The sequence below is a fragment of the Scyliorhinus canicula genome, chromosome 9 (assembly GCF_902713615.1).
Source record: "Scyliorhinus canicula chromosome 9, sScyCan1.1, whole genome shotgun sequence".
Lineage (NCBI taxonomy): Eukaryota > Metazoa > Chordata > Chondrichthyes > Carcharhiniformes > Scyliorhinidae > Scyliorhinus > Scyliorhinus canicula.
This window is the reverse complement of record NC_052154.1, coordinates 146,725,551-146,746,270: the sequence shown is the minus strand read 5'-3', so window position 1 is coordinate 146,746,270 and position 20,720 is coordinate 146,725,551. Positions and strand designations below refer to the sequence as shown.

At 51.7% G+C, this 20,720-nt stretch overlaps 1 protein-coding gene across 1 annotated transcript in view; it reads right to left on the bottom strand.

Moving 5' to 3' along the window:
* LOC119971775 (doublecortin domain-containing protein 1-like) overlaps nucleotides 1-20,720 on the bottom strand; it is a 695,221-nt gene that overhangs the window by 168,632 nt on the left and 505,869 nt on the right. Inside the window, exon 20 of the mRNA XM_038807879.1 lies at nucleotides 9,470-9,593. Within this exon, the coding sequence (XP_038663807.1) occupies nucleotides 9,470-9,593 (124 nt within the window). The remainder of the gene's footprint in view (nucleotides 1-9,469; nucleotides 9,594-20,720) is intronic.

Below are 20,720 nucleotides of genomic sequence, written 5' to 3'. Positions count from 1 at the left end.
AGGATAATTTCAGTATCAGTAACAGAAGATTCTCCATCGGCCGACACCAAAATCGGGAAACGTGATTGGGCAGAGAATCGGTTCCGATGCCACAATTGTGGCGGGCGCTGATTTGACGCCAAATTGCAATTCCCTGCCGCCTCGATAGCGGCATCAATGCATTCCAGAATGCACGAACAGTAAACACTATTTGCATATTATTAGCGGGCCCGACCCAATATTCTTGGGAGCCGCCGTGGTTCTCCGCCTCCAATGGGCCGAATTACCGTCGGCAAGGTTCACTTGTGCTTTTAAAAATCGTGAAACCTGCATCGTGGCCAATGAGGGAGAGAGAGGAGGTAGGACAGAGGCGTGACTGCAGACTGCCGGACCGGACACTGGCCGGGCCTGCTGGGGTGGGTGGGGGTCCTGCCAAGCTCGGGGGTGATGGTGGAATGGGCATTGTGGCCAAGGTGAATTCCCATAGGGCCTGGAGTGGTGCCCAGGCACTGATTGCCATTGCTGCGGCCTGCAAGGCAGCCATCATGCTGCACACCCCACTGGCCACACCCACTGCAGACTGACTCCGGCCATATGGGTGACCCAGCCTCAGCAACTCAGCTGCCAGCCTCCACCATACCACCACCCCATCCCCCGGCTGCTACTCGCCGGCGGGGTATCACGTGACCCACTCAAGTGCAATGTCCACAGTAGCCCCTACAGAGTCGCCAAAAGGGGGTCTTGGAGTGCACCACTGACAAGGGTGATGCCAGCCAATGTGCCAGGCACCGACAGGGCCAGGAGTGCTTGGGATGGGGGGAACATGTGGACGAAGAATCTGCAGTGCCAACCGGGGGTACCATGTAGCCTGGTTGGGCACGGGGGTCTACACCATGCTAACATATCTAACGTTCACCCCCTGCAGGCAATAGATATTGGAATACAACCAGCAATGGTGGCCTCCCTCCTAGTCGCCACCGCCTTGGGGGATTCCCTGCGGCTGTACGAGCTGGAGGTGCTCGAGCATGAAGCTGCAGCAGCAGAGTGTGTCCCAGAGGAACAGGAAGCAGCCCCCCAGGATGGCGAGCCAGCAGCCCATCAGGCCGAGGAGAAGGAGGCATAAAGGAGGTGCCGCATGAGGACTCGCGTGTACCAGCAGCGCCTGTCGTTCGTGGACCTGCCAGACCGGGCATGCCGTCGAAGACTCCAGCTATCAGGGAGACAGTACACTATCTGCCAGATCATGGCACACTAGGCATCGTGGGGGGATGGGGGAGGACAAGGTGATAGTCGCCCTGGACCTTTACGCCACAGGGTCCTCCCGGATGCCGAGTGTGGACCTGACCGGAATCTCACAGACCTCGATGCACAGGTGCATCCATGTCATCATGGAGACCATGTATGCCCGGTAGGCACAATACATCCATTCCAATGTAGATCGAGCCCACCAGGATGCCCGGGCAGCGGGGTTCGCCGACATCACCAACATACCCTGGATCCAGCGGGTGAGTGAAGGGATGCAAATCTGCAGATGACAGGCCACTCTACACAAACCAAAAGGGGTCTCAGTCAATGAATGTGCAGCTGATATGTGACCATCAGATATGCATCATACACGTCTGTACCCGATGCCCGGGCAGTGTGCACAATGCCTTCATCCTGGCACACTCAATGATTCCTGAGATGTTCAAAAGGTCCACGGCTGGGCATTCCCTCCGAGGTGACAGGGGTTATTCACTATGGTCATGGTTGAATACCATCTCCGGAGGTCACAGATCGATACGCAGACCCGCTACAAAGATGCCTATGCAACAACCAGTGATTGAGTTGTATTCGGCCTCCTGAATGTGTGGTTCGGGTGCCTGGACCTCTGGGGGGCTCCGGAGGTTTCCTCCAGTATGATGCTGAGAGGGTCACCCGCATCGTGGCAGCCTGCTGCATCCTCCACAACATGATGCAATAGAGGGGCGACGTGCTTGAGGAGGAAGATGAGTGCCAGGTCTCGTCCCAAGTGAATGATGCATGGGGGGCCAGGACGGGCAGGACATGGGGCCCAGGCAGGCATGGGAGGCTGCATGACATTTGCGGCAGATCAACGCGCATGGGATGCTCTGATAGCCTCCAGGTTCACCGACTTGGGGTGGGGGGAAGGGTGGGGGGGGGGGGGGAACCGGCTAGGGGCACAGACACGCATTCCACCCCACACCCCCTCTACCCCTACCAACCCTCCTCCCGCACCGCAACGCTGCTGTGTTACATACCTGCCCCGCTACAGGGTAGGGACCCTGGGTTGCCTGTAACAGTGGGTCTCGTCCATGGAATGGAGGATGACGACAACCCGCTCTGTGATGAACTCTGGTGCTCAGCATCGTATTACAATGTCTGACTCCTGCCCATGGTAGCACTTTCCAGCGTCCACCTAGGTCAGGGGTGGGCAAACTTTTCCGTGCAAGGGCCACATTCAGAAATTCACAATTTTAAAGGGCCGCATAGTATATTAAGTAAAATAATTAATATTTAAAATAGCCAAAATAAAGGGTTTTTAAAGAAAAAAAAAGCAATTAATTTTTATTAATTAATATTTTAAAGTAGAAACTTCACATGAAACACATGTTGTGCCGAGCAATGATCACCCTACTCAAGTCAACGTATCCACCCTATACCAGTAACCCAACAGCCCCCCCCCCCCCCCATTAACCTTAAAATTAAAAAAAAATGTTTTTTTTTAATGACTTGATCTTGGTGGGCCGCATAAAGATCTTTGGCGGGCCGCATGCGGCCCACAGGCTGTAGTTTGCCCACCCCTGACCTAGGTGATCCCGACATGCGAGCTGGACATTCCATGTCACAATGCCATCAGATCCCTAGGGTGGCAATGGTGGGGATGGTCAGGGGAGAGGGTGGGGAGCCCAGCCCACCCACAAAGTCCACCGATCCCCTCCACACTGACACCTCTTCCCTGGCCAGCCCAGACCTGCCCATCCCTCACACCCATCAGACAGAGCACCAAGGTAGGTTGTAGCAGTGTTAACATGTGTTTAATGTGCGCAAATATCTATAGATTTGTGCCCTAGCTCTTATAACTAAACTGTGCCCTGCACCCTTGCCAACTGAACTGGTGTCTAACTTTCTGGCCCTACGGGCCCCAATGCTACGTTTTGGTGGATCCCCAGATGGTACATCAGGAGTGGAGGCGGCCGGTTGTCCGACCCTGCAACATGTGTCCCCGTTGCTGGCCGTCTTCTGGGGCAACCAGGCATGGTTGTCCTGGCTGCTGCCTGGGTGTCCCAGGCGGTGTAATGCTTCCCTCCTCTGCCCGCTGTCCACCAGATGCATGATGGGTTGTGGGGTTGGGAGGAGGGTGGGGGGGGGGGGGGTTTGGGGGGGGGGGCAGCACCTCCACTGCGGGAGTCTCCTCCTCGGTTGCCCGATGTCCCCCGGGATTCTCAATAGGACATCGGTGCAATCGGAGGTTGAGCCTGAGGCTCCCTTCACCACCTGGTGCTGCCAGTCCTGGAGATCTGTCCTGGTCACGACCAGAGTCAGTTTCTCATGGCCATGGAGCACAGGGAGTGGACCATCTCCATCTGGGACTGCACCACATCACCCATTTGCTGTGCCACCACCTTCTGTGTTTGTGTCACATCAGCCAGTGACTGCGCTATCTCCCTCTGGGACTGGGCCACGTCCTACTGTGCCTGTACCACATTGGCCAATGCCTGGGCAATGCCACCGATGGTTCCAGCCATGGCCAGCTGTGACAGGGCGGTGCTGAAGAGCGCTGCTGTAATTTCCAGGTGGCTTTGCCACATGGCTGCCCTGTCTTGGGCCTCGGCCAGCTCCTGCACAGAGTGCCCCAGTCCTTGGACATGCCGATCCATAGCAGCAACCCACGCCCCCAATGCCTCCACCGCAGACACGATCTTTGCGGTATTAGCCTGGGTGGCATGCATGGGTGACACCGCCTCCTGCTCTAGCACACGGTTGGACTCTTCCAACTGCACCTGCAGGCACTAGATGCTCGCCAACATGTCGTCCCTGGGTCTGCGACTGCATCTCCACGATCGATGGGTCTGTCCGTTCAAGAAGTCGAAACCCATCTGGACGGCAGCTAGTCCCTGGGGTTGGCCTGCCCTCTGACCTTCAGCCCTCTATGGAGTTCCTGCCTCCACCTGATATACCGGAGCTGCTGTGTGGTACGCACCAGATAGTGTCCCAGGAGCCTCTCCACTAAAGTGCCCAACTGACGTGGGTGTCTCTGGGATGGTGGAGTGTTGGAGATATCTGTGACGGGAAATCTGTATCAACCTGGATTCAAACTCTGGGGTTTCTTGGGTCTCGCGTCGAGAGCTGCCGTCTGTGCTGCTGTCATCATCACTGCTCAGCACATGGCGGGGCTCCAGCTGTGGCACTGACTGGGGCAGGTGGTGATGGTGCGTGTGAAGATGGTTTGGGGTCAGGGTGAGAGTGTTGTGCAGGTGAGCATGGAGGGGGGGATCGTTTCTGTTTGGAATTGATTGTGCTCCACATGGCGCCAGTGCTAGCCCCTCAACAGTCGCTGAATCGGTCCAGATGTGGCGCCAGATTTGCTGTTGTGGAAGTCCACAAATCCTGCGTCGGCTTCAACACTTAGTCTCAGGAACGAGAATTCTACTAATGGAATCTAGAGGGAGTAGATGCTGAGCAGGTGTTTCAGCTTGTGGGGAATCTAGAACGTGGGGCCGCAGTTGAGAAGTCTGCAATTTAAAACTGGTATGAGGAGGAAATCTTTTTTCACAGAGGCTCATTAATCTATAAAATGCTCCACCCAGTAGTGCAGTGATGCACTATCAATTACGACGAGACGAGAGTAGAGAGTAATCGAGGCTTTATTAAGCAGAGATGTGGAGCCTCCCACAGCTGCTGCCGAAATGGCTGCAGCTCGGAGAGTCCACACATTTATACTCTGCCTACTGGGCGGAGCCAGCAGGCAGGGATCTACCCCCGTACCTGTAGTGCAGGAGCCTGACCGCTAATACCCTCGTATGCAGTATATAATACAACACTGGTGACTACCACATTCACCCCTTGTTAAAAAAGTGTCCAGCGGGGGTGGTGGAAACTGTTTACATACATGTTGTTAAAAAAAGTTTTGAAAGAGTCTACAAATTTAGATGGTCGGGCGCCTTGATCCGCCGTTGCAAGTGCCGCAGGTGTGGTGTTGATGCCAGCATTGGTTCAGTCGTCGTTGACTCCGGGAGTGTGTCAACCTCATCTTTATCCACGGGTGGGACCAAGGGGAGGACAGATCGTCCTGGAGCGGGGGCTGTGGTGGGGTGCGCTGGGGGGAGAGAGGGTGGCGCCGGGGCAGAGGGGGGGGGGTGTGTGCGGGGACCCAGCTGGTGCCAGGTCCCGAAGGGAGACTGTGTCTTGTCGGCCGTTGGGGTACGCCACGTAGGCGTACTGCGGGTTCGCGTGAAATAGCTGTACCCTCTCAACCAACGGGTCTGCCTTGTGTAGCCGCACGTGCTTACAGAGGAGAACGGGTCCTGGAGCTGCCAGCCATGTTGGGAGCGAAACCCCGGAGGTGGATTTCCTAGGGAAGGCAAAGAGACATTCATGGGGGGTTTCATTAGTGGCAGTACACAGGAGCGACCGAATGGAGTGAAGGGCGTCGGGGAGGATCTCCTGCCAGCGGGAGGCTGGCAGATTTCTGGACTGAAGGGCCAGCTTGATGGCCTTCCAGACCGTCCCATTCTCCCGCTCCACCTGCCCGTTTCCCCGGGGGTTGTAGCTGGTCGTCCTGCTCGAGGCAATGCCCCTGTTGAGCAGCTACTGACGCAGCTCATTGCTCATAAAGGAGGATGCCCGGTCGCTGTGGACGTAGGTGGGGAAACCAAACAGAGCGAAGATGGTGTTAAGGGCTTTGATGACGGTGACAGACATCATATTGGGGCATGGATGGCGAAGGGGAATCTCGAGTACTCGTCGACCACATTGAGAAAATACGTGTTGCGGTCGGTGGAGGGGAGGGGCCCTTTGAAGTCCACGCTGAGGCGTTCAAAGGGGCGGGAGGCCTTCATCAGGCGCGCTCGGTCTGGCCGGTAGAAGTGCGGTTTACACTCCGCGCAGACCTGGCAGTCTCTGGTGATAGCTCTGACTTCCTCAATGCCGTAGGGCAGGTTGCGGGCCTTTATGAAGTGATAAAAGCGGGTGACCCCTGGGTGACAGAGATTGTCATGCAGGGTGCGGAGTCGGTCTACTTGTGCGCAGGCACATGTACCTCGGGATAGGGCATCGGGGGGCTCGTTGAGCTTACCGGGGTGATACAAAATCTCGTAATTGTAGATGGAGAGCTCGATGCTCCACCTCAAGATCTTATCATTTTTGATCTTACCCCGCTGTGTGTTATTAAACATGAAGGCAAGCGACCGTTGGTCAGTGAGGAGAGTGAATCTCCTGCCGGCCAGGTAATGCCTCCAATGTCGCATAGCTTCTACGATGGCCTGGGCCTCCTTTTCGACAGAAGAGTGCCAAATTTCGGAGGCGTGGAGGGTGCGGGAAAACAATGCCACGGGCCTGCCTGTCTGGTTGAGAGTGGCGGCCAGAGCGACGTCTGATGCATCGCTCTCGACTTGAAAGGGGAGCGTCTCGTCGACCGCGTGCACGTACATCGCCTTGGCGATGTCGGCCTTGATATGGTTGAAGGCCTGGTGAGCCTCAGCTGTCAGTGGGAAAGCGGTGGATTGAATGAGTGGGTGGGCCTTGTCCGCATAGTTTAAAATCTCTGCGTAATAAATTGATGCACTTTCAATTACGACGAGTCAAGAGTAGAGAGTAATGGAGGCTTTATTACGCAGAGATGTGGAGCCTTCCGCAGCTGCTGCCGAAATGGCTGCAGCTCGGAGAACCCACACATTTATACTCCGCCTACTGGGTGGAGCCAGCAGGCAGGGATCTATCCCCGTACTGTAGTACAGGGGCCTTACCGTAATACCCTCGTATGCAGTATATAATACCACAGGTGTTACTACCACAAACAGTGCCTTTGACTATATTCAAAGTTGAAGTAGAGTTATGAACGACAAAGGAGTCAAGGATTGAGAGGAGGTAAACAGGAAGGTGGAGTTGAGGCCACAATCAGATTAACCAAGTGCTAACTGAATGGCAGAGCACTGTTGAGGAGCCTTTTAGAAGACATTATTTCAGCCTCAGTATTTGAAGTATTACGTCCAATTTTGGACAGCGCCCATTAGGAAAAATGGGCCAACTTTAGAGAGGGTTCAGAAAAGATTTGTGAGAATGGTTGAGGAATAAGGGACTTCAATTATGTGAATAGACTGGAGGAGCTGGGGCTGTTCTCCTTCGAGAAGAGAGGTTGAGAGATGATTTATGGATGTTTAAAACATGAGGGGGTAAATTTTCCGGCCCCGCCTACTCCGGGAATCATCACAGGTGGGATGGGAAAATGTGACGGATCATTGAAAGGTCCCTTGACTTCAGACGGGAATTGGGGTGGATGGGACTGGAAAATCCCATTCCGAAAGGTCGAGATATAGCAGATGGAGAAAATTTCTCACGAGCTAAAGAGTCAAAATAAGAGAACACGGATTTAAGGCGACTGACATAAGAACCAAAGGCAACATGAGGACAAACATTTCTATGCAGCGAGTGGACAGGATTTGGAATGTCTGAAAGGATTGTGGAGGCAGATTCAATCAGGGTTTCAAATGCAAATTGGACAACTTTTTGAAGAGAAATTAATAATGCAGGGCTGCAGGAAAAGGATGGGGGGCAGGGGTGGGACTAATTGAACTTTTATTCTTTCACAGAATGTGGGCATCACTGGCAAGGTCTGCAATTGTGCCCATCTCTAATTGCCCTTGAGACGATGGTAATCAGTCGCCTTCTCTTGGACCGCTGCAGTCCATTTAGTGTATGTATACCCACCGTGCTGTTCGGAAGGGAGTTCCATAGAATTTTAACCCAGCAGCACAGGAGTGACGATATAGTTCTTGCAAAGAGCAGGCATGGACACGATGGGTCCAATGGCCTCCTTCTGTGCTGCAGCCATTCTGGTTCTTTAATAATTTAAACTACCCAATTCTTTTTTCCCCCAATTAAGGAGCAATTTAGCATGGCCAATTCACCTGCCAGTTTGTGGGGGGTTAGACCCACACAGACACAAGGAGAATGCGCAAACTCCACACTGACAGGGCCCAGGGACCGGGATCGAACCCGGGTCCTCGGCGCTGTGAGGCAGCAGTGCTACCCACTGTGCCACCATGTCGCCCTATACTGCAGCCATTCTAAAGGGAGAGGCAGCAATCATGAACATTGCTGGTGCATCTTCACCACACTGTAATTCATTACAATTTCCTGATAAAATATTAAACCAAAACCCTGTCTGCCTAATTGTTTTAAAGATCCCCCCGGGGAGCGGGATTCTCCGACCCCCCGCCGGGTCAGAGAATCGCCGGGGGGTGGCATGAATCCCCTCCCGCCGCTCTGACGCCGGCTGCCGAATTCTCCGGTGCCAGTTTTCGGGCGGGGGCAGGGATCACGCCGCGCCGGTAATTCTACGGGCCCTGATGGGCCGAGTGGCCACCCGTCCTCGGCCAGTCCCGCCGGCGTGAAATAGACATGGCCCATTCTGGCAGGACATGGCTTGGAGGGAGGCTAGCGGAGTCCTCAGGGGGGGGGGGCAAGGGGGGTTCCCGCCGGGGGGTCCCCACGGTGGCCTGGCCCGCGATCGGGGCCCACCAATCTGCAGGAGGGCCTGTGCCGTGGGAACATTCTTTCCCTCCGCGCCGGCCTCTGTAAGGCTCCGCCATGACCGGCGCGGAGAAGAAACCCCCTGCGCATGCGCAGGAAACACGCCGGCAGTTCTGCGCATGCGCCAGAACACCACGGCGTTCCTGCATATGCGGCAACACACGCCGGCCCACGCCGGCCCTTTGGCACCAGTTGGCGCGGCGCCAACCCCGCAGGCGCCGGCCTAGCTCCCAGAAGGATTCTGCAACTTCCAAGCGGCCTGACGCCGGAGTGGTGCATGCTGCTCTTGGCGCCGGCATCAGGCCAATTGCGGGAGAATCCCGGCTGGGATGTCACTATCCTTACATCAACAATGATGATCAATAATAGATTAATTTACCATTAATCTTACTGGGATCTTTCTGCATTCAAAATGGGCTGTCACAAATGCCACACAAAAGCCAATGCTTTGGTATGTTTCAGAGCAACATGATAAAGTGTTACAGACTTTTTACCTCTTCCTTTATCATTTATTTTTGTTTGCAGCCATACCTCCATGAAACCTTTACTGCATTTAATATTCAAGTTTATGAAAATGACCTCCATGATTGAAGCTCTCCCGCCAAGTACACACTATTCTGCAGCTCCGAGAGTTCTGAACTAATGCGTTCTTTGCCTGGACAACTTCAATTCTGTAACATGAAAAATTTATTGAAAAATGTTGTACATTGCCTACTCATCAGTGAAGTGCTATTACCTCATTCAAATCACCATCTGGCAGCACAGGCCACATGTAGGTTAGCTTGTTCCACAGTGGATTCTCCAACTTCGAATGCTTCCACTGACCAGGCTTTGCAGTTCCTTCATGCTTGATGGCCCACCTAATGAAACAATCATGTTGTTTGTTGAAAGCAAAACCATGCCAGAATATTTTTTCCCAAATGTGGAAACACTAATATTAATCAGCATAAATATTGCAACGCGGCAACCTTGAACTCTCCCCTGACCACTTAAGTGGGTCCCAGGACCTGAATTGGAGGAATGACTCATTCGCCATCAAAAACTGAGAGGGAGTTAGAACTGGGAGGTTGTCGCTGCTAAATTGCTAGACCGTGCAACAGTCTAGTTTCTGGTTTCAATATTCTCAGTTGGGCTTTTTGTAAATGAAAGAGTTGTTGATTGCGAAGAATTGATCGATTTCACACATGGGGAGAGAATTTTAACTCCTTCCATTAGCAGAAACTGGGTGGAGTAATGTGGTTAAAATAAAGCAATGGGGGGGGGGGGGGGGGGGGGGAGTAATTTGTCCATTCTTCCTCGCCCCATTTAGGTTTACTGCAATTTTAAGTTACAGACCCAGCATAATCCAGCCAAAACTGGTGGGGCCTGTGCATAAATTCAACTCTTTGTGTTTTCTCTTTCTTTAAATATGTAGAATTAAACATCAGGGTAGTGTCTGAACCAGCTTCAGGTTTCAACAATGTCTTTGAAGAGGAGGTTGCGAGGGTCACTGTGTTCATTTAACAAGATCTCATTTCCATAATTCTGACCATCTGTAAGTGTGGAAATAACTCACCAGTTCTGATCGGATGGGAAATTTGCTTACATCCTCTTGTTTCAATGATCTGTTAAAGTTGTGCATCTGGGGTTGGGGTTTGGTGTGGTGCAGGAGGGTGAGATGCTGCAGCTCAGAGGCTGAGAGCACGGACGGCAGTCAGTAAGTTTCCTCTTCCTGGGCTCAACAAAAACCTTTGAAGAGAATGTCACCTTCCTGTTTTTGAGCGTCAGGCACTGGTCCCTTTGGAGGCTATTGGTTACTCATCACTAACTACCAATGGGTGGCGATTGCATGGCACCCCTTCACCCACTGATTCATGGACCGAGCGATCGAGTTCCTTCACCTAGATACCTGCTATTGAATGAATAGCTGTGTTCTCTTATCACTGAAATAGAGAGATTTGTGAATGAGTCTTGCTGCTTACTGCATACACATTTGAGGACTTGGTGCGCTATTGTTATTTTCCTGTCACAATACCTTTGGGAGTTTGAGATAATTTTATGTAAGCATTAAATATGTGCATTCCTTCCTCATAGTGATCATCTCCACCCTCCTGATTGTTATATTCAACAGTTGGGCCATAATTTAGAATTTTAGAACAGTACAGCACAGAACAGGCCCTTCGGCCCTCGATGTTGTGCCGAGCAATGATCACCCTACTCAAACTCACATATCCACCATATACCCGTAACCCAACAACTCCCCCTTAACCTTACTTTTAGGACACTACGGGCAATTTAGCATGGCCAATCCACCTAACCTGCACATCTTTGGACTGTGGGAGGAAACCGGAGCACCCGGAGGAAACCCACGCACACACGGGGAGGACGTGCAGACTCCACACAAACAGTGACCCAGCCGGGAACCGAACCTGGGACTCTGGAGCTGTGAAGCATTGATGCTAACCACTATGCTACCGTGCATACCTGCCAGGGCAAAAGTATTGGAATGCAACTGGCAACAAGAAAGCAACATGGAGTACGGCATCTGAAGAGGCTGCCTAGTAAACTCTGTTGGCTTTAGCCAGTGGTCTACTGGGGCGGGGCGGGGGGGGGCTGAGGGAGTTGTCTATGGGCACTCTGTGCATCATCAAATGATTCAGCAATGGGGTATGAGGGTCTTCCAGCATGGTCATCCCCCTACCCTTGGTTCCAATGCCTCCCCTTTGATGGTAGCCCCTTCTACATGATCCCCATCCTACCTATGCTCACCTCTATCTGGGGATCTATCAGCAATCCGGGTGCTATTGCAGCACCATCAATGGCCACCACTCCAGATGGTGGTGCTGGTTATAAAGACCTGCCAGCCTCTGATTGTCCCTAGGTTCTCAGCGGCAGCATTTTCACTCTACTGGGAGGACCATTGCTGTCCACACAAGTGCCTGAGTTCTTTAGAATCACTTTGGGCCTCCCGAATAAAAAGCGACACAGAGCTCCCACCAGTTCTCCAACCAGAGGGTGAGAGCACCATTACCTACGGTAAATCCCAGCCAATGATTGGTGCCATTGTAAGTAGTGTTGACTAGAGCATAAATTACAAATAGACATTTGTAAATTAAATGTCGCAAAATGATTTAAATACAGACAAGTGTGAGGTCATTCATTTTAGACCAAAGAAAATTCAGGTGTCTTTTAAATGGTATAAATCTACAAACTGTGGATATCCATAGAGATTTATGGTTCCATAGTACATGTCACAAAAATGTCAATTAGGTAACAAAACAAAATCAACAAACCTGATGGAATGTTAGCCTTTATATCTGGAGGGCCTGAATATAAAGCAGAGGAAGTTTTCTAAGAGCCACACATAGCCTTGATTACACCACACATGGAGGACTGTCTACAGTTCTTAACACCACAGCTGAAAAAAGATATATTAGCCTCAGAAGAAATGCAGGGCAGATTTCCCAGAATGTTACATTAGGGTTCCAAGGTTTTATGCCCCTGGAAATTAAACGGTGAAGGTGTGATTGGTTGAGGTGTTCAGAATTTTGAAAGACCCTGAAAGAGTCAGGCCCGCGCGGACTCAATCTGACAGATAGTGCCCCCCTGGACAACCCCTCGCCAACCCCGGGCCACCCCCCACCAGTCCCCCCAACCCTCGTCGAAGCCCCCCCGGGCAGCGGCATCCCCCCCCCCCCTCACCCCCCCCCCCCCTCCCCGACTGTGGTGGCGCTGGACACAGTCCGCAGACACCACGTCAGGTTCACAAAAACTGAGAGCACAAGTGAACCGCGCCGTCGTGAACTCGCCCCATTAGGGGCGGAGCATCAGGGGAGGGCCTTCAGGTAATGTCCTGAGGACGTCCCAATGGTGGGTGGCATACTCTCCGTTGATGCCGTTTTGGAGGGGGCGGAGCATCCAAACGCCGCCCCGATTCGGTCGTTAAAAAGGGATTCTGTGTCCGAACCCCGATTATGAAATCGGCTTTGGGGAATGGAGAGTACTGCCCATAGTCTCCCAAACGGAGAATCCAGCCCATTATCTTTAATGGTAGTTACTGGGGTGAAATAAGTCTTTGGGGATAGGATAATATGGGTAATCAAATGTCAGCAGAGGTTTGAAGGGGTGAATAGCTTCTTCCTGTGCCTATATTACAATGAGTTTTCTCTGTGGCACACATTCTCTGCAGTTCAGCAACCAAGATGCAACGTGGCATTCTTTGGTGCAGGTGATGAGGACATGCTCAGGAAGAAATATGTGGGCTTCTCGATGCAGATATTCTCTTGTCCAGGGGGGCACTATCTGTCAGATATTCTCAATGTGTTCAGGTTCGGTGTGTACCTGACATGGGAGGTAAAGTCACACTTGTTTCTGGTTCTCTCAAGAACTAAGCTTCCTTCCCCAAATCTAAGAGTATTGGAGGAATTCCCATCGTATCTATTTGATTGCCATTAATTAGCATCTGAGAACAGGACTAATATAAGCAAATAAGATGAATATAAACATGCTGAATGCAGAAAGAAACAAGCAATCAGAGTAATGTCCGAACCATATTCAGCTGCTTCATCCCTCTATTATAAGGTCAGAAGTGGAAGTATTTGCTGATAATTGCACAATAGTCAGCAATATTGACAACACCTCAGGTCCTGAAGTTGTCTGTGTCCATATGCAGCAAGATCGTCACAACATTCGGGCTTGGGCTGATAAGTGTCAAGTAACATAATATTCCTTATTATTGTCACAAGTAGGCTTACATGAACACTGCAATGAAGTTACTGTGAAAATCCCCTAGTTGCCACATTCCGGCACCTGTTCGGGTGCACTGAGGGAGAATTCAGAATGTCCAAATTTCTTAAGAGCACGTCTTTCAGGACTTGTGGGAGGAAACCGAAGCATCCGGAGGAAACCCACACAGACACGAGGAGAACGTGCAGACTCCGCACAGACATGGAACAGAGCCAAGCCGAGAATCGAGCCTGGGACCCTAGCGCTGTGAAGCAAAAATGCTAACCACTGTGCTACCGTGCAGCCCCATTCATGCCACACAAGTCCCTGGCAACGGCCATCTCCGACAAGAGAGAATCTAATCATCTCCCCTTGACACTAGCATCGCTGAATCCCTCACTACCTACATCCTGGGGGTTATCATTGACTGGAAGCTGAACTGGACCAGCCATATAAATATTGTTATTACAAGAGCAGGTCTGAGATTGGGACCTCTGTGGTGAGTAACTCACCTCCTTACACCCCAAAGCTTGTCCCCCATCTACAAGGAACAATTCAGGAGTGTGATGGAATTTCTACACATGCTAGATGAGTGAAGCTCTAACAACACTCAAGAAACTCAACACAATCCAGGTCAAAGCAGCCCACTTGATTGGCACCCACTTGATTGGCACCCAATTCATCACCTTAAACATTCAGTCCCTGCACCACAAGAGAACCAGCACAGACAAGATGGACTGAATGGCTGTAATCGGTAGTATAATTGCTTGGCACATATAGAGTTACGGAAGGACTGAGTACAGTAGTAGCCATACAGTGATGTAAGAGAATACATGACCCACACCTAGGGGTTAGTGTAGTGGTGAACAGAGTCTTGTATAGAAGCAAGGATGTAGCTCCTCTGCCATGTATATGGTTTCTAGTAGCAAATAAATACTTATTGTTGAACTACCTAAGGCTACAAATGCCTTATTTAGACCGACTGAAGTACGCCAAACATCTTAAAACATTACCATTCTCTGATTATGTGAGTAGTAACAGTACCGTGGGTAGCACAAGTGGCTAGCACTGTGGCTTCACAGTACGAGGGTCCCAGGTTCGATTCCCCGTTGGGTCACTGTGTGGAGTCTGCACGTTCTCCCCGTCTCTGTGTGGGTTTCCTCCGGGTGCTCCGGTTTCCTCCCACAGTCCAAAGGCGTGTAGGTTAGGTGGATTGAAATGAAATGAAAATCGCTTATTGTCACAAGTAGGCTTCAAATGAAGTTACTGTGAAAATCCCCTAGTCATCACATTCCGGCGCCTGTTCGTGGAGGCTGGTACGGGAATTGAACCGTGCTGCTGGCCTGCCTTGGTCTGCTTTCAAAGCCAGCGATTTAGCCCTGTGCTAACATGTGTTATCATGGATTGGCCATGATAAAATTGCCCTTAGTGATCAAAAAGGTTAGGATGGGTTATTGGGTTGTAGGGAAACGGTGGAAGTGAGGGCTTAAGTGGGTCGGTGCAGACTCGATGGGCCGATTGGCCTCCTTCTGCAATGTATGTTCTATGTTCTAAAATGCGATGCACCAATGGAAATGCAGATAAAGCATTACAGTAAGCAAGAATGTTAATCTTTGAGAAAACAAATTCTGCATCACAGGCATGGTTGGGCTGAGCTATGGCTGAGGCGTGTGTACAAAAGTAATTAAATCCAGAGTAACCTGTTTACAAAGGAAACAGAGGTTTGATGAGATTTTTGCCAGGAGGTATTGCAGCCTTCACTAAAAAAAACACACTTGTGGTGAAATGAAGTGAGCTGGAAACAGGCGTGCTGGCCTGTGTGCCTGAGTATAACAGCCGTGTTTCATCGGGAAGCAAGATTCAGCGCTGCAAATGGAATCTCATAAAATGTTCCTGTCCCATGTTTGAGAATCCGCTTGTTCAGAATAAGTAAAAAGGAATTGACAAACTAAGCAATAGTTGACGTTCCGTTGTCAAGCCTGCCCTCTAAGCTCATTCTAGCTGTGGACCTTACCTGGGAGTGGGGAAGGTTCACCACATGGTGGCAATGTTGCACTATTTTAAACATCTCCTCCATCACTTAGTCCCTTCCCCAACACTTACAAAACTCTTTCTGTTGTTACTTCTTTATTTGACGTGTACACGCCAAATGTTTTGAGCCAGAATCTTTCAAGTTTAGGATGTTATAATTATTATCATTTTTCAGTAGTTATAAATACAGTGCCAAGATAGTCAGTTTGCCGTATTTGCTTCCAGAATTCAAAGCTAGTTTTTTTAAAAACCAAGGTGGTGCAGGAATACTAGGTGAGAGTATCCTGTTGTAGAAATGCTGAACTTGCAAATGATTGTTTTTTTCCCCAATTGTAACATTATGCCAGCAGGTTAGCATTAAAATAGGGTAAATATAGGGTAACGTAAATCTGGAACCCTCTCCTGCCAAAAAGGTGTTAAGGCTGGGAGTTATTTGGAAATTTCACAAACAAGATCAATAGATTATTTTGTTAGGGAGGATGTTCATGGTCACAGAACCTAAGGCAAATGGATGTGATGACGATACGGGTCAGACATGTTCTAACTGAATGGTGAAACTGGTTCATGGGGTTGCATGGCCTCCTGTTCCCATGTTCCATTTGAAAAAAGGGTGCTAAGTGTTCAGGCGACGCTGTCTTTAATGGCAGTTTCAAAGGGTGCGTTGTGTTTTTGGCCAAAGCTTAAAACAACCAGTAGTGAATCAACAACAATGGTAAATTGGTGTAAACAAAGCTGCCATTGCACGGGCGCCCATTCTGGACTCTTGCTGTTGTTGATGTCACACCCATCTACTGTTTTTTTTGTCCTTTGAGGAATATTGGGAGAAGTGGTGGTAGGATTTCCGAGCTGATTATCAGACCATTGGCGTTGAATGCTCCTTCTGAGGCCAAAAAGCCAGACTCATTGCTGAAGGCCGGTTTATCCTCTATTCTATTGAATTAAAAATATTATTTATCATTCCGAAAGCATCGATTGACTACAAAGGAGCCAGAAAGGGTAAAAGGATTGAAGTATGATGCAACTGTTCAGTCATGCACACGATATGAGCCACATTAACGTGAAAGCTAATGTGTTGCGTTTTAATGGGCTTGATCGACTACTGGCATTTAACTGGTCAAATCAAACTCAATCCTAATTGCAGTAAAAAAAAACCTGTGAAAAACACACTCGCTTACGGTAAAACAGCCGCTTTTGAAGCTTGAGTCAAATTTTCAATGTGTGTCAAAATTTTAAATGTCAGCACGTATTGTGTACAAGAAGGTTCTCTTTGAAAATTGTAGACGGGAGTTTTGTTTGGAGCACTGAAAGCAATTGCCTCCATTGCCACTTTTTGTTAGATTTACAAAGCACAGGGAAAGCATTGGTTATGCTTTTGGTTGACACTTTAAACTGTTGCATTACAATGCTGTAGATCGCCTGGTCAGTTGCTACCTGTGGTAGTCACCACTGTTGTATTGTTGTATTGTATATATCGTATATAAGGTGTATTATGGTAAAGCCCCTGTATTAGAGTTACGGTGGTAGATCCTTATCTGCTGGCTCCGCCCAGTAGGCGGAGTATAAATGTGTGGGCTCTCCAAGCTGCAGCCATTTCGGCAGCAGCTGCAGGAGGCTCCACATCTCTGCTTAATAAAGCCTTTATTACACTCTACTCTCATCTCTGCGTAATAAAGCCTCCATTACTCTCTACTCTCATCTCGTCATAATTGATAGTGCATCAATTTATTACGCAGAGATTTTACAACGATGGATCTCCACATCAAACCATCGGCTAGCTTGCTTTGAAACCTACATCGGACCTGCGACAGAATCACCCTCAGAGGCACAGAAGCTCCAGATCCTTTACTCATGGCTGAGCTCCGCTATCTTTCCCCTCATCCGGGAAGCACCTACGTACGCTGAGGCCATGGTGCTACTGAAGGAGAACTACGCTCAGCAGACCAACAAAATCTACGCCAGGCACCTCCTGTCCACACGGCATCAACTCCCCGGTGAGTCTGTGGAAGATTTCTGGCGTGCCCTGCACGCCCTGGTGAGGGAGTGCGATGGCCAGGCTGTTTTGGCCATTGAACATTCAGAACTTCTAATTAGAGACGTGTTTGTTACTGGCATAGGGTCAGCTTACATCCGCCAGTGCCTCTTCGAAGGGGCTGCCATCGACCTTGCAGCGACCAAGAAGCTAGCGATCTCACTCATGGTTGCCTCCTGCAATGTACAGGCATATGCCCCTAACCACACGGCCCACCCTCCTGGGCATCATGGACCCTACCAGCGAACACCCCTTCGTGGACCCCACAAGCGGCCGCCCTCAGCCAACTCCAGGCCTGCGCCGCATGGCAGCCAACCAACCCCGGGGGACCCAAGTGCTACTTCTGCGGACAGACAAAACACCCCCGGCAGCGCTGCCCGGCATGGAGCACGCTCTGCAAGGCCTGCGGGAAGAAAGGACATTTCGCTGCTGTGTGCCAGGCCCGCTCGATCGCCACTATTGTCCCTGCACCCCCCACATGCGACCCGTGGGCGCTGCCATCTCCCTCGCCTCAGATCACGTGTGGCCCGTGGGCACCGCCATCTTGCTCACCATCTTGCTCGCCTCACAACACGTGCGGCCCGTGGACACCACCATCTTGCCTCCCTCAGGACACGTGCGGCCCGTGTGCACCGCCATCCTTAACGCTGCCCGTCACGTGCGCCCCATGGGCACCGCCATCTTCCCCACCTCAAGACCCCTACCTGTCGGGCATCTCACCTGGCCGCTCATCACCTGCAACCACCGCCGACCAGCCGCGTCTCGCCTCCATCATGCTCAACCAGTCCCGACCCCACAACCTCGCGACCGCGTCGACGACAGTGAAGGTCGATGGGCACAAGCCTTCTGGACTCCGGGAGCACTCAGAGCTTCATCCACGCCAGTACGGTAAGGCGCTGTTCCCTCACGGTACACCCCATTAACCAGAAAAATCTCCCTGGCCTCTGGATCCCACTCCATGGCGATCCGGGGGTACTGCACCGCCACCCTCAACGTCCAGGGCGTAGAGTTCAGCAGCTTCCGGCTCTATGTCCTCCCCAATCTCTGCATTGCCTTGCTACTCGGCCTGGACTTCCAGTGCAACCTCAAGAGCCTAACCCTAAAACTTGGCGGACCCCTACCACCCCTTATGTCTGTGGTCTCACGACCTTTAAGGTCGACCCGCCTTCTCTGTTTGTGAACCTCAATTCGGATTGCAAACCCGTCGCCACCAGGAGCAGATGGTACAGTGCCCAGGACAGGACCTTCATCAGGTCTGAGGTCCAGCGGCTGCTACGGGAAAGTATTATCGAGGCCAGCAACAGCCCCTGGAGAGCTCAAGTGGTTGTTGTAAAAACTGGGGAGCAAAACAGGATGGTCGTCGACTACAGTCAGACCATCAATCAGTACACACAGCTCGACGTGTACCCCCTCCCATGTTTATCTGATATGGTCAATCAGTTTGCACAGTACCGGGTCCACCCTCCTGGGCATCATGGACCCTACCAGCGAACACCCCTTCGTGGACCCCACCAGCGGCCGCCCTCAGCCAACCCTAGGCCTGAGCCACGTGGCAGCCAACCAACCCCGGGGGACCCAAGTGCTACTTCTGCGGACAGACAAAACACCCCCGGCAGCGCTGCCCGGCACGGAGCGCGCTCTGCAAGGCCTGCGGGAAGAAAGGACATTTCGCTGCTGTGTGGACCAAAAATCTGCCTACCACCAGCTCCCCATTCGCAAGGCGGACCGCCAGTACACCGCTTTTGAAGCAGACGGCCGCCTTTACCACTTCCTTAAGGTTCCCTTCGGCGTCACTAACGGGGTCTCGGTTTTCCAACGGGAGATGGACCTAATGGTTAACCAGTATGGACTGCGGGGCACCTTCCCGTACCTGGATAACGTCACCATCTGTGGCCACGACTAGCAGGACCACAACACTAACCTTTCCAAATTCCTCCACACCGCCAAACTCCTCAACCTAACTACAACAAGGAGAAGTGCATGTTAAGCACTAACCGATTAGCCCTCCTCGGCTATGTGGTTCAAAATGGGGTTCGAGGCCCGACCCCGATCGCATACGCCCCCCCTCATGGAACTCCCTCTCCCCCACTGCCCCAAGGCCATCAAACGATTCCTGGGGTTCTTCACGTACTACGTCCAGTGGGTCCCTAACTATGCGGACAAGGCCCACCCACTCATTCACTCCATCGATTTCCCACTGACGGCCGAGGCTCACCAGGCCTTCAACCGTATCAGGGCCGACATCGCCAAGGCCGCGATGCACGCGGACGACGAGACGCCCCCCTTCGAGAGCGATGCATCAACCGTCGCTCTGGCCGCCACCCTCAACCAGGCAGGCAGGCCCATGGCATTCTTTTCATGCACCCTCCACGCCTCTGAAGTTCGGTACTCATCCGTCGAGAAGGAGGCCCAAACCATAGTAGAAGCTGTGCGGCATTGGAGGCGTTACCTGGCCGGCAGGAGATTCACTCTCTTCACTGACCAACGGTCGGTTGTCTTCATGTTCAACAACACACAGCGGGGCAAGATCAAAAATGATAAGATCTTGAGGTGGAGGGTCAAGCTCTCCACTTACAATTATGAGATTTTGTATCGCCTCGGTAAGCTCAACGAGCCCCCCCGATGCCCTATCCCGAAGTACATGTGCCAGCGCATAAGTGGACCGACTCCGGGCCCTGCACGATGACCTCTGCCACCCAGGGGTCACCCGTTTTTACCACTTCATTAAGGCCTGCAATCTGCCCTACTCCATCGAGGAAGTCAGGGCTATCACCAGAGACTGCCAGGTCTGCATGGAGTGTAAACCGCACTTCTACCGGCCAGACCAAGCACATCTGGTGAAGGCCTCCCGCCCCTTTGAACGTCTCAGCGTGGATTTCAAAGGACCCTTCCCCTCCACTGACCGAAACACGTACTTTCTTAATGTGGTCGACGAATACTCCAGATTCCCCTTCGTCGTCCCATGCCCTGATGTGGCATCTGCCACCGTCATCAAAGCCCTCAACACCATCTTCGCTCTGTTCGGTTTCCCCGCCTACATCCACAGCGACTGGTGATCCTCATTTACGAGCGATGAGCTACGCCAGTTCCTGCTCAGCAGGGGCATCGCCTCGAGCAGGACGTCCAGCTACAACCCCCAGGGAAACGGGCAGGTGGAGCGGGAGGATGGGACGGTCTGGAAGGCCGTCCAGCTGGCCCTACGGTCCAGAAATCTCCCGGCCTC